Genomic DNA, 16901 nt, shown 5'->3' on the forward strand with positions numbered 1-16901 from the left:
ATGGACATTCCAGGTGTTACAGAGAGATGGGAGCTAGAAATGAATCCGCTCATGAATGAAATACAAACTGAGCATCGGGAAGAGGAGTATTTTCATCCACAAGAGGTAGGTATAAAAACTAAAGTTCTTTTACCGTTTTCCAACTTGAGATCCGTTCTCCCTTCGTATTAGAACTTATATGCATGTTAATATTTGGCAAATTATTTATATATTTCGTATTTATTTTGAATACATAATACTAAATTAATAAATACAACTAAAAAAAATTGTATTACTATCTATTTTCTATCCTAAGATATTGTCCAGAAAGCTCAATATGCATGTTTGTATACAATATATTCAATATGTTCAACAATCTCCAACAAAAATCTGTAATTGCAAAACGTGTAACAGTTTACAAAGAAACGATATAACAAGTAGATGTTGTTTTAAAGCAGCGGTACATTACATTGTTTGTGTGGTTTCTTCGAATACCTTCAGGCATTAGGCATGTTGACGTACTTTTCACTTTCCAATCCCTTTTCGAGCGAAATTGCTGGTTATCCTCGTGAAACGACGGCTGGTATTATATCCCCAGTTTATTATGAAGAGCAAAACAAGCAACCCAATGATTTCACAAATTTTTAGAATCGTCGGGCACGACGCTGGTTCCATTCCGGCAGCACCCTGTTCTAACAACTTTATTTTTATTAACCCATTTAGATCATTAATATTCCGCACTGTTATGCCTTCCTATCCGTTGTTCATTCCAGTACAACACTTCTCTTTAATAAACATCTTACTTTTAAACTTTTCCTTCGAAGCGTATGAAAAAGCTAAGAATGAAAAGGTATCAAATAGAGATGCAAATTGCAATGTTAATCAGTGGCCCTGTAAATTAAAATATTGTAACGGATGAACCTTTTGTATGCATTAATAGATTGCTTTCTAAACGGCATTTCAATAAATACTGTAAGCAAACATTAGGTTAGTTATTATTTTACAATGTTTTCTTCTCCTATATTTGTTCATTAACCATTGACCAGTTTATAAATTATTCTTATGTGTAGAAAATGTAGTATTCCTTAAATATCTACTGCAAGGTAATAGTAATTGCAAGTGCTTGAATTTTTCATAGCGGATTTGGGTTTTAAGTTAGTAAGATTAAACAATGTAAACCGATAAATTAATGTTACACAACTACACAGTGACCACACAGTCGTGAGAAAAATGTGTACTAATTTTAGATACAGAAATTGTACGTCCAACATTCCAACAACATCCAACAAACAACATTTTTTGTTGTGGCAAATAATCGGTGACACAACGAGTAAAAAAACCATGAAGTACACAACAAAAATATGTTCTCTGGTTGGGTCAGAACTGAAGGTACTTACAGGAGGATGAGAAAAAATAACCGTACAAGAAACGCGGTAAACCACGATCGTTCTGGTAAATGTCCGATCATCTGATAAAATCGTAAACCCAGCGTAAAACCGGAACGTACTGGTCCGAAGCACCGTCATTTGTATCGCCTATCGGAACCGAGCAGGACGGTGTTTCCTAACCCAACCTTCTCTTATCGTCGGTCCGTTTCATTTACCGTCTCAGATAGGGATGGGAGAACCGAGTAGAATAAATTATTGCTCATGTACGTACACTTGTCCGGTAGCCAAAACCAACCAACCAACTTTTGGCATCCCGACCTCCATCTTCCCCATCGACAGCATATTCCATGCATCGACCGATGGGAAAAGGGAGGCCAGCGCCAGCATCATAGCAAAATTGTTTGTAGTTAAAAATCGCCACAGCTGGTTCCAATGTCCAGAGCAGGGTTCAGGGAAAGAATAGGAACATTTCGGTGCCAAACCCTTGCGGCACCATGTTCTTTTTAATGCTGTCAAATTGTGGGTAGCTTACCACAGCAACAGAATTATAGCGAAACATCCATATCTAAAATGCTACATTTGCATAATCGCAGCATTTTTAAGCTTATTGTAATTTTACAAATAGTCCACTGGCCGAGCAATTGCTTAATTTGATTTTTTATGTCAGACGAATAACGAAGAAGCAAGACTAGCCTTTGTTCGAAGTTTTTCTAATTTAAGTAAAACGAGACATAAATATATCTATCCACAAGGATATCTCAGTGTTTGTGCGTGTTACTTTACAGGAATGTGTTGATTTTAAAACAATTTTATATTAATGCGAAATTGAAAACATAAAAATAAATTAAAATGGGCGTCACCGCCGAATATGTATGACAGACAACTGCTAATTGAGTGTGGATGGCAGTCTGTGGTCGCTATTTGGTCATTTCAACCGGATGGAAAACCCGGATCCGATTCGCGATCCGTTCATGTCAGTTTGTAGTTTCCGCGTCAATTGCTCAACTTTTGTGGGTTTTTCGATCTATCAAACCCGGATGCAGAAATGCTGGGGGCACACATGTCAATCCGACGCCGGATAAAATGGAAAAAGTGCGGTTTTCGCCTATGCCAAACAACTGTTTTTAAACTTTCCACACCACTTGTCAGAAAGATGTCACATAATTACATCCATCGTTCGATATGCTTAATTTCACTTTAATCTATGGATATTGTAATGAGTGCAAATGCTTTACGCGGCATTATCTATGTATTGTGGAGGATCTATCAGCGTACAAAGGTTTCACGACGTTCTATAAAAACATTCATGGACTTATACGATATCAGGATATGCAAAAATTATATAATACACAATGATAGATGCTGTCAATGTGATGATGACAAATAAACCATTGAATTAAAGTACATATAATATTGAAATAGATTTTATGCCTGACCAAAACCATCACTACCATCCGCAAATATAGATATCACACAGAAGTCTTTATCGCAATCACCAACATACAAAACGAAAAAAAATTCAACTGCACTACATGTTTACTCATGCAGATAGTTTTTCCTGAAACCCATTAATTCCGCGTAAAAATGCAATTTACACCAAACCAGATTTTTTACGTCTGCATGTTCCAACAACAGCTCATCCCACAAATTTTGGTTCTAGTGGCCTGCAGCCACTGGTATAATTATGCTGATCTTGCGATCTTTTTTGTTTGTTCGATGCATTTTTTTCCACTTCTCATACCGCTCAATGCACACAATGCATACATAAAAGATTGACTTTAAATGATTTTTTGCGTTCGCTTCGGCAATAATTATATTTCAATTTCACCGACAGTACAACACTGTTTTATGCCGCTACGCCGTGAAATCCAATTGATTCTTTCGGTGCGGTAGTTGTGGTGGAAGGAAGTTAGGTGGAATCGGAATACAACGGATATGGTAGAAACATATACAAAACCGGTGTTTCAACCATTTCACTTTGGCCAGGTACCAGCACAGGGCGGGTTTCGATACCATACCTAGGTGCAGAATGAAATTCACAGCACTACACACAGTCGAAAATCATTAAATAATGATCTGATTGAGTCGTGATAATAGTAAAATAAAAATATTGATCCACACAAATCGCTGTAGTGTGGTGCAATGCGCTGCGATGTGTGGCAAAAGGTACTGATGGAAGAATGTATGTTCTCTGCAAAAAAGTAAAATTGTTTGCATAATGTTTAAAATTTTACAACATCAATACGGGTGAATTGATGAATGGGTAACAGTGAATCTTTGTCCATCTTTAATAATCCTTATCTTTAAGTGCTCGTGTGTTTACCCCGTGTGTTTACTCGTTAGGTAATATGCATGATCAATTGATGGAAACCACAAAAAATTCGCATTACCGAACCGTTCGCAAAAATTCGCATTATCGAAATGACTAGAAATATGTCTTGAAAACAATTTGCTAATTACTCCTTTATAGACAGACAGATTACAGACTGGTGAATCAGGTCGATTGCAACCAAAGCGAAATATTCACTATCCAAATGGGACCAGAATGGGATAAAACACATAATAAACTGATTTTTCAACAAGGCAACGCTCGACCACACATCCCAAAACCGGTCAAAAGCTATCTCAAAAATATCGGATGGGAACTGATATCCCACCCACCATGTTCCCCAAATATTGCTCTTCGTACTACTACGTGTTCTTGTTCGTTCGGCACGAATTCCAGGAATCACCGGAATGATGGAAGAAAGTAGTAGCTAACGACGGACAATACTTTCATTATTGGTCATACACTTGTGGTCTGATATTTAGTTGGTGTATTAAGGCCATAATTGTCGAATAAAAACCGCACGAATTAATTGAAACTGCTGCTACAAAAAAGTACTGTTTAAAATTTCATTAGAAGATAATATCATAAGAATAATTCCATAATTTCATACAAAGCAAATGTAAACGGGATTGTACAATAAGAAAATCTATAGTCCAGTACAAGTGTTGATTTCTACTACAATTAGCAAACGTTTACCAACATAAAGCCATACTGAAATTTGAAACAAAGTTATAAATATGTTAAGGAGACTAGAAAATTTCCTCATTTTTTTAGGTCAATCTGTTTCCTTTGCGAATGCGGCTGTATATAGCTTCCTTAATTTAAACAACTGAAAACTATTAATTTTATATATATATAATTTTATATATATATATGAGCTTGAACTACTTATGAAGGACAATGCATTTTTTTTCAGGCGGTATTCGCAATGGCCATATTATAATGGGGTTTTGTTAATATACCATTTATGCTTCAATTATTTCATACGTACAATGATTTACTTCTTAACATTCACTTTACAGTTAATATACAGTACCGATATGCCGGACTAATGTACTTGTGCCATTGTTGATGACTACTAGCGTTTCGAAGCAGATGACAGATTGGTTTATCTTCCGAATAACTTATTTAATTTATTTTTAGTACATTTTGCTCATACATAGAAGTATATAGATAACTCTGAGTAAGAGATTATGAAGGGTGGAAAACAATGCGTCAGAGGCTAATCACCAGAAACAATCACATAGTACCTTAAAGTTATATAAAGCGGTCAAACGCATTCAGATCACTTTAATCCACAGCGTGACACGATATGGGTGGGATCTGAACCGGCCCTCGCTGGCAAACATCACCGTTGTGCTTAAGAGGCGCTAAAGTGTTCTGCCCAGGAATCTCAAAACCACAGGAGTCGAGATCACAAAAAGTAAAGTGCACCCATTTGCAGAGAGAAATGAAATGCCGTGTATGTGTGATGGATTTTTTTCGTGTTTGCCGAAGTCCTCCCCTTACGTCGCCAGCGGCCTGTGTCGTGTGCATGTGTCTGCATTGCATTGCGTCGTTGTGTCCTTTTTGGCACCGAACACATGATATGTTTCCCTGAGAGTTGAACATAAAAAAGGCGCTACCGTTCGGGTACTTGAGGCGCAAATTAACGGTTCCACTCGGCTCCAAGGTACGACATCTCTTAGCGGGCAGATCGTTGCCCGGGAAGGCTGGGCGCACGATGAAATAAAAAGCACCGTCCTTTACCTAGCTTACGCTAAAAGCGGCACGCGTGACAACCCAAATAGCCTGTGCGGAAAGAAAAGAGCACAGATACTATTTGACCCATTTTCTCCACCACCAACTTCTCCACGGCTAACTTTTGGCTACGTACAGTGGATATGAGCGAGAATTTGGAACTTTTTATGATCTAGAAAAGTAAATGCACTTCCATTTAGACCAGTCCCAGCGCGCTGTTGTTTGAATAATTTGATTTAATGGATCCACAGTAATAAATCAAAACGAAATGTGAGGAAAACCTAGAACCTCGTTTTTATTATCAGCGGCAACTTCCGAACGTTTAGAATGTTTCGTCTACGGGTTGGTTTCAAGAAAGCAAAAGTTTAGGTTCCGGTGTTGGGAGCTTGCGAGTTGAGGTTGATGTCGGGATCTTCAACAATTAAGATGAAGATAACGGGACACTTGTTGCCGGTGCTTACGACTGAAGTTACTTCTGACCAGCAAACATAACCAACAAATCACATTTTGATGCTACTGGGACCTGCAACGCGGCGCTGAACAGGATAGACGACGGACTATCTATTTTTTATGGTTCTCTTTCGCAAGTGGCCACCCATGCACACAAAGCTGCTAGCTGCACAATAGCTGCACGCCACCGGATATTTGAATTGTTTTTATGCCCATGGGTGATAAAATTTGGTGTAACTGGGCGTGAGGAATCATAAAACAATTACCCTACGTGTTGATTGTGGCCAGCAGTAAAGGGGCTTTGGGCGAAGCAATACCATTCCTTCAGGTCTAGTGAAGTTCCAGAACTAAGTAGCTGCTTCCCGGGCAGCATCTGCTGTCTGTAGCGAAAATTAATTTTTCGGTGTGCTAATAATGGTACTCGTGTATCGTAAAATAACATGTGTTCGTTCGCAAGTCTGAGTTTGCTCCGAACAAGCCGAAAAACGAACCGTCGAGATAGTTTTGAAGTAATTTAATTTTGTGGCTGCAACCACAGTGCGAGGGAAGACTGTTTACCTCTTTCCGTTACTCGTAGTTTGTTTGTTTCACTACTGTATCAAGAATTGCTTACATAATTTGTCTTCGGCTTGCCTGTACTTGTTGTTAAATCATTTTATTGCTGTATTTATTATTTGCGGGACGGGACAACAATTTGTGAAAACTTTGTCGAAGAAGGTGAAGAATTCACAGTGAATATTTTTCTAGCTGTAGAACTTTTGTAGTTTGCTTCCGATCAATCATTTATTAGATCAATGCTGCCATCGCGATCCTATCTTGAAATGCAGGCATCTCTTCGGCAGCGTGGCGAGCAAGTGGGCTCGGACGGTGTCGTTACATAAATCCACTGAATCCGTCTGCGACTAAATGCCTGCCGCCAGTCTGACCCACATTATTTGGATCGACGCTAGGCTGCAGGACACTTTCCTAATTACGATCCCTATCAGTAGCAGACAGGAGTGAGTCGTCTGGACCCGGGGCGGATAACCGTCGAAACTAGAAACCATAAATTAATCTCTCCGTCTTGCGCTGCTGTCATCATTGAAATGTACACCGACCAGTGACGCATGCACTTCGCCTGTTGCAGGGTCAAACCCAGGCGACAAGCGAATCTCCGAAAAGGTTGATCTACAAAAACCCACCGGAAGATGAACATGGGCTTCCTTTTTGCGGTGCGGTTTCTACCTTCCGAGGACCGAAGGCAGACCCTTCGTGACCCTTCCGAGTCGACGACATCGTGTTCACCGAAACTGCGTTCCCTGGTCAACGGCGAATGCGGCTACCGGCACGCCATTGCAGCGCTGCAACTACCTGCCCCCTGTGTCCACCTCCGTTAGAAACCGCAGGGACGGGCAGCAGATTTTTGAGGGCATTTATAATCCACTAATTGTTTGGCGCCATCCATTTTTGAGTACTCTCCTTTCATGGAACGTAGCTTTTTGTTCTTTTCTCTGTCTCTGACTCTCTGTCTTTGCTAGCACAGCCGTCGTCGTCGCCGTCGCCGTCGCCGTCGTGGCATTCCTTCATAGCACGTCGTGCCCGTGCCTCCAGGGGCAGCAGGGGTCGCTTTCGCCAAGTTTTTTCTTCGAACACCCAACGTGTATCCCGCACGAGGGAATCGAAAAAGCCATCGGATGAACGACGTCTCCGCCTGGACATCGTCGCCATCGGGTTAGCTGCTCGGCCAGCATATCCATGTACGCTGGAAGGTGTTTTGCCTTGAGTACGGTTGCTGCAAACCACTTCCTTTATGTGCGCGCTTGTTAGGGCCCCCGCTTAGAGGAAGAGGGTTGAAAGTTTTCATAAAAATCGTGAAACTGTGCCTCCGTCTGCCAGCATGTCGAGGCCAGCATAGCCGGCGATGGCCGGGACCACGGCGGTGGGACACCGTACGCAAAACCGCATCTCTCGCTGCACTAACATAAAAGTTTTAGGTTTGTTTATTGTACGCCCCGTGCCTCGGCCTCATATGTTTTATACCTTCGTTAGTTACTTGCCTCTTCAAGCGTGCTGTCGCTCGTGTTTTGGGCGATTCGCCTTCCTTCCTGCGCTCACGGCCCATCGAAGGTTGTGGCCGCGCGCTTCAGGCTCGCTCGTTCGGTTTTTGTCATTCATCTGTTTTCCACCAAGGCGCCAACGTCTCGGGGAAGATTTTATTGTTATCGCTGCGTTGATGTTGATCATACAAATAAAATTATATTATTTTTTATTGGCAGTCAGTTTTGCTCTTGTGCTCGGTCGCCGGTTAATGTGCGAGGATGTCCGTTTTCCGTTTTGTTTCGACCGTTCCGTGGCCCATTCTCTCTATCTGGTTTTGTTGCGATACCTTCGTCGTTGTCTTCGTACCTGTCTGGGATGGACACCATCCACTCACCAGTACTCATCACCTACATTGGCCGCATCGCTTCATTCTCCTTCTCGGGGCTGCACCACATGCGGAGCGCCAAGGTCCCGATCGCCAGGAACGTGTCGCCGGCGTGGTCAACTCCGCCGGAGGTAAAGTTGTTGAAATAGCCATTATAAAAATCACATTTTTATGTATTGATTAATTGACGCTGTAAATTTTTCTGACGTTTCCTGGCCTTTTTCATCTTTCCCTTCCGGTCCGCCGAGGGTCCGTGATTGACATGCATTTCATCGGTGCGTGATTATGACACTCCCGGATGCCGGCTAGTCCGCATTCGATTAGCAGATTGTGACAGAATTATCGACCCCTAAAACGCCCCTTGACTAAGTTTCTTTCCAATTCAGGAAATTAATTTACCAGAATAAGAATGTAGATACATACTTTAATATTTGTAACATAAAATAAATGAATAAACGAATCAATGTAGTACAGTAGTTCGTATTTCGACGAATAATCGTAATGCAACATCAAAAACTGTATGAAACCTCACCAATTCAAGAGAAAGCCTTCGGCAGATCACTTCGGGAACTATCAAACGCTCTTGCTAGTTGAGCCAGGTCCCCAGTGTTTTATTTAGCCAAAACTTGCTCAGATGTTGAATGTTGAAAACTAGTTTTTGTGCCTATTCCAGCAAAGTGGGAATCACCTTGAATTGGTGCAACGTGTTTTGGTCGCGGTTTGAATGCCGAATGAACAGATGCAAATGAGCGATAGTAAAACAAACCTTAGCCACTAACTAGGGCTGCAAAATGGGACACTTGTTGCAGTGCAGACACTTCCAACTTTAAGGTTCACACTGGATCTAGAAATACTGGTTTCCCAACATAAATATGCCTCTCCGAGATGGGAGTGCCCTCATTATTGCGGATTCGTAGCCAGCGCATTATAGAAACGGCACCTTTTGATGGATGCCTAATAAACAGCATAACACGGAACACAGGAACCGGCCACACTGCACTTCTACCAATTTACATAATCAATGTACCATCAACACTCCGGGGCACCTTGTCTTGCCGACAGTATGTACGACATTTAACGATATCAATGTTTCGGGAAATTGTCAATAATATTAGCGCATTCCGCAAATCTGGATGTGTGCCTTCGAAACACTTCAACACACCTTCAGTTCTCCCACAAAGGTTCACCCGTACGGTGTTTCCGGTCATTAGGATAATGTTTGCATTGACCAACAGTTCAGTTGTTGGTCGCGTATAAACAAATGAACAAACCAAACACACAAAATAAGGGCAATAAAATATGAGCGGACTAATCTATGAACGACGAAAAGCATGTCAGCCATTGGCCCCCGGGCAAGTACGTTTCTTCTGGCCTCACACTTCTTTGGGAGTTTCTTGAAACCGCTTGTCTGCTGTCTGCCTCGGAAACGATTTTAAAGGCCTTGAATAACACATTGCACACCGCAACGTTCACGGAAAACTATAAAATGTTAGTTTGGCTAAAATAATAAAACCTCTTCAAGTCATTTGTTGCACTTCGGGGGGTTGTTTGAAGGAAAAAAAATATGAAGAAAAATAACTGCAGAGTCTCGGGTTGGAGTAGGCATTGCTGTTTTATTGCATTTTCGTCTGTTACGGTGTAGCGCCGGCGGCGGGCTGGCAGGCTAGGTGCGTCTCCAAAAAGCGAAACCCGTCTCACCCATCAACCGCACGTTTGTTTTATATTTTTCCCTGCCGGCACTCCGGCATCCTGGTTGCAGTCGAGCGACCCACTCTGGTGGCGGCATTCGCGACGCACCGTGACGCCAGTTGCATCAGAAGGATGCTCCTCCGTGTCAACGAAAACCGGTTCAACGGGGCGAGTATGGCGCGCATTGTAGAACGGAGCGTGCCAGCAGCGCCGTAGAAATGACTAATTCCATAAACATTTATGTCTGTTGATATTGCACTTTTTATGATAAATATATTTAAATGGGCCCTCTGCGGTGAGACTGAGCGCTGAAATGCTGGGGGCAGCATACAAATGAATGCACCCAGCGTGTTCGGGAGCGCCGAAATTTCTCCAACGGTCGGCGGTCTGAAGCCTTGTTTCAGGAAAACTCTTATTTTATCACTGTCTTGTAGCCTGGTATGTGACCAATCGATACGAATAAATAGATATCAGGTACACGAAAATAATTTAACGTAAAATAATCATACCTATCCATTCTAAATGACGTGTAACAAATTAGATTATTATGTTTCTTCATTTCGCAATCAGTTTTCTTATTAGCCAAATTGCTACTTCTTGATAATAAATGTTAAAAAATGCATTTTATCGCAAAGTACTTCCGTGAACAGCACATTCACATGCTGTTGTAGAGTGTACTGTGGAACGTACGTCAATGACCATGGAAAATTACCATGGAAAAGCTTATTAATCAACGCGCCCTCAGCCAACTATAGACTAAAAGTGCACGGTAGTTTGCTCGATCACTATCTCAACTCATTTGTTGAGTTTGATTGTGCATGAAATTTGCGCAGCAGGCGTTTGACGCAAATCATGGCACCACAGAAAAGTATCGTGTCCGAACTCCGCATCTCCAAACTATTTTCTTACCGATGGAATTATTACATTTCGACAGGCTGCGTAATGCCACATTCCATTACTAGCCCTAATCTTTTCCGGTAAGTTGTCGTTTACCATGAAAAGATTGTACTAAGAAAGAAAAACCTCACAATCGCATAATCACCAAAGATGGTGAAAGGTAGTAAATTTAAAAGGTGGCTGCCAGTGAAGAACTTTGGCGCTCTCCGTATGTTTTCCTTGCAATGTCAATTATTGTCTGACCATGAGTGTTATTATTGTTGCATCATGTGAGCTTTACAATGCTGGTTTTCGTAGCCATTGTGTGTGGTACTACGCATTGTACCTGTTCCAAAACGAGACATATGGATACCGTTAACGCGCTAAACAGGTAGTGTGAAGCCAGATTCGGATTAATAGCGTGTGTTGTTGATACGCTTAAGTTTCTGCGATCGTTAGTCGAAGCTAGCCCTTTTTTGCCTCTAGTCGGAGTTGAGTTATTAAGGCAGTTTGGTGTTATGTAGATGGAAAATAATATATGGTACTACATATTGAGAAGGGCGTACAGCAATGCACAATGAGGGCACACCGAGGCGCGGATTTCTGGATCAAATTTAGTAACGGTGTATTAATCGGATGTTTCTCGTCTCTATTGTTGGTTTTTTACCAGTCGATGTGTACGCAAGATGGCTGCAGTTTTCAATACGATGCACATGAAAGTGAAATATATTTACAACACTGTTAACTGTTAAAACTGTTAAAACGAACACCGTGATGAGGTCAGCGCCCAAACAATCCCGTTACCGTAATAAATGAAGGTGTTTTGTATTGCTGTTTAATTATAGAATGTCATTTCAAAAGTCGAAGATAGAAGTATTTTATAAGAAAGCTTATTCCTGTGTCTGACCTGACCAGTACGGCTGAATGCTGCTAATTATTTAATTACTGTTTGGAGTGGCCTTGCCACCAACCTTCACAGTCCTATATTCGATAACAACCAATTTCCTTCCAATGTTTTCGTTTTTGTCTCACTTGGTGCACAAGAAAGGTTCGCCGCCATCACCTTCGATCGAAGCCTTGGAAGTTCTGAGAAGCTTCCAAAGGGGGTTCCCCTGTTGCTCGGTCGTCAAACGTCAAAGTAATACATCATCGTCATCAAACCGTTGGAATACCAAAAGGTGCGCACGGTTCATGGAGCGTACCCTTTCTTCCGAAAAATAAAGCGAAGGCACCCTGCGGGCCGCGGCGCAAACATCGCGACGTCTCCGACGGCTGGAGACAAGAACACCACCATCGAAGGATGATGATTGAAGAGAGTCGATTGAAAAGTGCGGCACTTTTATTGATAATCTAGTGCCGTGTCAACCGCCGCCACCGCGCTTCACCTCCGTCTTCTTCGCGGTGGTTCACGCGCATCGTGCCGCGTCAAACGGCGACAGACGGCCAATCAATATTGGTCGCTCGTGCACCGTAGAGTTGACTGTCGCTAGATGTCGCCGTTCCGTCGTCCGCCGGCTTGCACGGTCCCTTCGGTCTTCCGGGATCCGATGGATCAATCGCCCCGTCAGCCGGGGCCGGCCACGCTGATGGCCGAGTGGAACATGTGTGGAAATTGATATTTGACGTGGCTGTTGTTTATTCTGTTATCTTTAATTCATTTACCGAATGTTTACGCCCCATGATAAGACACCCCCGCACTGCGATGCTTCAACGCCGCTCTCGAGCGTCCCAACGTGCAATTGCGTTGTTGCCCGAAGAAGCAAAAGTGGCTATCCAAATGACCACTTCGACAGGTGGAGCACATAGTAGTCGCAGGATCGGACATTTTTAATCCAGTTTAAATACCGGACGGAACTCTCCTAACGAGCTTTCCCAATTCGCCCGAAAACTTGAAATCCGAAAGACTCCAACGATGGTAACGAAAGGAAGAGATTTGGTACATGGTTCGAGGAAAGAGAAAGAAAAGTCTCTGGCAGCGCGTGAGATTAAACGTAACGAGGATACAGGTGAAATGGATAGTGTGTAGGTGGAAAAGAGGGGGAAACGAATGAAAAAGACATTAGTCAACCCTTTATTTTGGGAAAAGCTGCCCTTCATTTTTTGGCTTTCAGGTGTCCTTCAATGCATTGCACCCTTCTTTGCTGCTCCGTATATGGATCTGGGACGAGTGATGTGTGTCCTTTTTGCTCACTGTTCAATTGCTGGTGCGTAGTTTGCACGATCTCACGTAGTAAACCTAAGCCGATGCATTTTCGTGCTGGCCGTTGGATGAATTTTGAACCCATTAGAAATAGCTATGTTTCTGATTTCATTTCTTAAAAAAAAATCCGTTTCATGATGGTGAGATGATGGCGGTAACTTTTGTTGAACGTGCCACTTTAGTGACAGAGGTTCTCAATCGACAAGGCAAATTAAAAGTATAGAAGGGAACATTACCATGAACATCACTGTTCTTCGTGCACTGCTATATACCAGAAGTGGCTTTTTATGTTTATGTTTTATGTTTTAAAACAACCTTGCGTTTTTTACATCAGAAAAAATCATTTTACTCCATTACTTTGGATTTGGGGCAACTAAGTAATGATTTCTTGTATATTTCGAAATATATATCGTTCGAAAATATTGCTTAAGATTTTTAACTTAATTAGTAATTTGTGTACAGATAGGAAAGCCTCCGCTAAAATAGCAATGGGCAGTAAGGAGGCACTGATGGGCTGTATTCATGATTGGCTTGTGGCTCTTTTCATGAAAGGAAATTTGTGTAATAAATTTGATTGTTTTTCTTTTTTCTCGCATCCGGTGCATTGACCACGGTAATACGTAAAAGGTTTCTGGAGCTCCACAGGATGGCTGAATGGAGGCGAAAGTGCTTTGGCAGAGAGTCCAGCGGAAGTCTTAGTAGCTCGCGCCTTTTGAATCGCCTAAAACATCAACGCACAGAAGAAGCGTTATGTGTTGTTTCATCTTTGACTTTATGGTATCATCAACTTAATGGTTATGATTTATGATTAATTAATTACCGCTCTCTCATCATCCTGCCACTGAATAATAGCGTTTCATTAATTGACCGGAATCGACTGTTCCGGTTGGGATCAGATATTTTGTTCATTTTTGAGCTTCATCTTAGTTTGTGTTTGTAGAACTACAAAGAATACTAGTTGTAGAGTTATAGGATGCAAAAAAGTCTTTTTAGTTATTCGACTTTTCAACAAATAAGGTGTACCACACTGTTTCAGAATTATTGTCAAAAAGGAATGATTGATATATTTAATCTTAGCTTCTCCGCTCTGCGATTTTCTTAAACAATTATTTTAATATTAATAAAAGTGATCCCATAGTTTGAAGAATGTGTCTTTTTCTTGCTTGAAAGAAGCAAAGCCGAAAAATTTGAATTTTATACGAGAACAGCAGGTTGAACTAGGTTGTTTAAACTAAACCTCTAACCTCTTTATTTCAATATCAATTTGTATTTGTAGCATGTATTTAAAAAATGTCAAATTGTTTTTGTAATTAAAATATAACAAATAATTAAACATCAAAACCTTAAATCATTGCTGATTTGCAGATTACAAAAACAAGCAACGTGCAACATACACGAAATGCAAACCAACATTGTGGCATATTACCCGGATAGCGCTTTGTTCTGTAAGGGTGTTGTGGCAAATAAAGCCACAAATACGTCGCCAAAAATCACAAAACAAAGTGATGCACAACTTTGAGTTCGAAAAAGAGTGTCAAAACTATGCAATCATAGCTGCAAACCCGAAGAAAAGGAGAGAATGAAAGAAAAAAGAGAGAGAGAGAGGTTGAAAGAAAGAGAAACAGGAGTGAAAAAAATTGAGTCGACGAAGAAAACAACGCTTCTCCGTTGTAAATCTCACGCTGCTACAGAACAATAAAAGTGCCAACATAAATTAAGTTTTTCTAGTCTTTTGGGACCTTTTTTTTGGTTATTTCTACCAACCAGTTTTTTCACAGCAACGAGACCGCACACGTTCCGATTTTTACTTTTTGCAATCTCTGTTGCTCTGTTGCGGCCTGCGTGCAGGTTATACTATTCTGCAAACGGCATGACAAAAAACATATGGACCATCGGACCATTCATCCGTCGAAGGGAATCAACAGAATCATTCTGGGGACTTTGGAAATGGAGGAGTTTTTCTCGTTTTGTTTACGAGTAGATGTTTTGTCTCTTGGTTTATGATTCGAAGTTGTTGTTGTTTTTTTCCCTTATCGCTTAGCATGTTGTTTTGGCCCTGTTCGCACCATGCTCCGTTATTGCACACCATTGTTAGAAATCTTCCAACTACCCCGTGGCGAGTGGTAAATTCTTTATTACAGTGGGCGATTTAGGGTCGCTCATCAGCAGCAACAGATCCATTTCAGGAACGTGACAGAATATGGTGTTCGATGATCAGTTTTGGTTTGTTTTGGTTCGGTGTTCGATGCGGGAATGTGAAACATTCGGTCGATCTGCAGTGGGTTCGAAATTTGCTCGAATGAGAGATCATTTTTCACCACGCCATGGATATGAAGCACCTAAGCATACTCATCATCGTTCGTCCAGGTTCGCTTTTTGTTGTGTTTTCTACCTTTAGGTTTGCTCAGCATGAACAAATTGTCAACAGGTAGATTGAAAGGCCCTTCTTGGAATAAAATAACGATCTTTTGCCCAGCGCTTTGTGGTCACTGCGAAATGTGCGAGAGAATGGAATCATCGTTGGTGGTAACTTAGTTGTTCTATGCGATACAGTCGTAGTTGCACAAATATGCATTTCATTAACAATTACATAAAATTTGGGATTCAAGTTGATGCACTGTAAGAGTTATGTAAGAGCATTCGTTGCTGTTTTAATATATCTGTATCTCTGATATTAATAATACATCTCAATAAATGAAACGACGTACGACGTGCTTTAATTTATTGTTCCGGTTCTAGCACACTGGTTCCTGTTTAGCTTATATTCGAAGATACCAACACCACCAAAGTAGGTGTGCTGAGTAGTGTTGATGAACGTTTGTTTCCACGTTCTGACGACTCTTCAGCGATTGAGCCGTACAATGAAAACTAGTGCCTAAACCACCGTACTTTAGTTTCTGTACCGTAAATTCAGGGATGGGTTTCTAATACCGCCCCGTAACGGAAACCAATAACAGTCACTGGGGGCCAGGACAGCGGTATCAATTTGCAACGTACAATTCTCGTAAGCTCCCTCAATCGAGCAGCAAGGCAGCCAACGATGGCAATCAGTCCACTCTATTGCCCGTTTGATTGTCCCCATGGAATGGCTATCGATTGCAAGAAGACCAGAAGACGGGTGGTTTTGGTCCCCTACTGAAATTTGGTGACCAACCGGTAGCAACGTCACACATAGTGCTATGTAGGATATACTAGACTCTATAACATGCCTCCTTAAAAGATTCTTTGCCCTCATTCTGTTTACTTGCTTGGTGTCGTCTAAAATACTATCCGGCACAGCACGATGGGAGCTAAACCTGTGAAAATATACACTTGTCGCGAGATGCTCCATTAGAGCGAGCAGGAAGTGCTTTGCTAAATGCATCGGTTTATCTGTAAACAGCAATACCTTGTTTCGCTGCCTGATTCAGTTGTGCAGTTAAATCTTCGATTGATTTGTTTTTTCTTTACTCTTCGTTCAACTAAATTGACAACCATGTGTAAGCTGAAAGTATGAACAATGTCGAACAAATAGACATATCATATTAGCGTAATGTTCATTATAATTTAACGTCAACTATTTTTATAACCAAACATACTATAGAAAAACAAGAAAATTTGTCCAGCAACTTTCCAAAGCCTCCAGTCCAAAGCCTTTCTTTCTTTCGCCCTTAGTAAAAATGGAAAACGTATCAATTGCCTACTTCTTTTAGTGTTTTCCTTGTTGATTCTAATATATAGATATACGACATTTCTAAGAGATTTCTGCGTACACTGCAGTTTGATATGTGATAAACTTATTCGCGAATTTGTTTCTTGCGTTACTTGTCAGAGATCGTTATTTAAAAGAGGTACCTTCGTATTGTA

General features: G+C 41.3%; 1 protein-coding gene across 1 annotated transcript in view; it reads left to right on the forward strand.

The window, feature by feature from the left end:
• Nucleotides 1-16901, forward strand: part of LOC131211539 (homeobox protein araucan) — a 79875-nt gene continuing 62974 nt past the window's right edge. Inside the window, exon 1 of the mRNA XM_058205045.1 lies at nucleotides 1-105. Coding sequence (XP_058061028.1) covers nucleotides 1-105 — 105 coding nt within the window. The remainder of the gene's footprint in view (nucleotides 106-16901) is intronic.

Source organism: Anopheles bellator, chromosome 1 (assembly GCF_943735745.2).
Source record: "Anopheles bellator chromosome 1, idAnoBellAS_SP24_06.2, whole genome shotgun sequence".
NCBI classification, from domain to species: Eukaryota; Metazoa; Arthropoda; class Insecta; order Diptera; family Culicidae; genus Anopheles; species Anopheles bellator.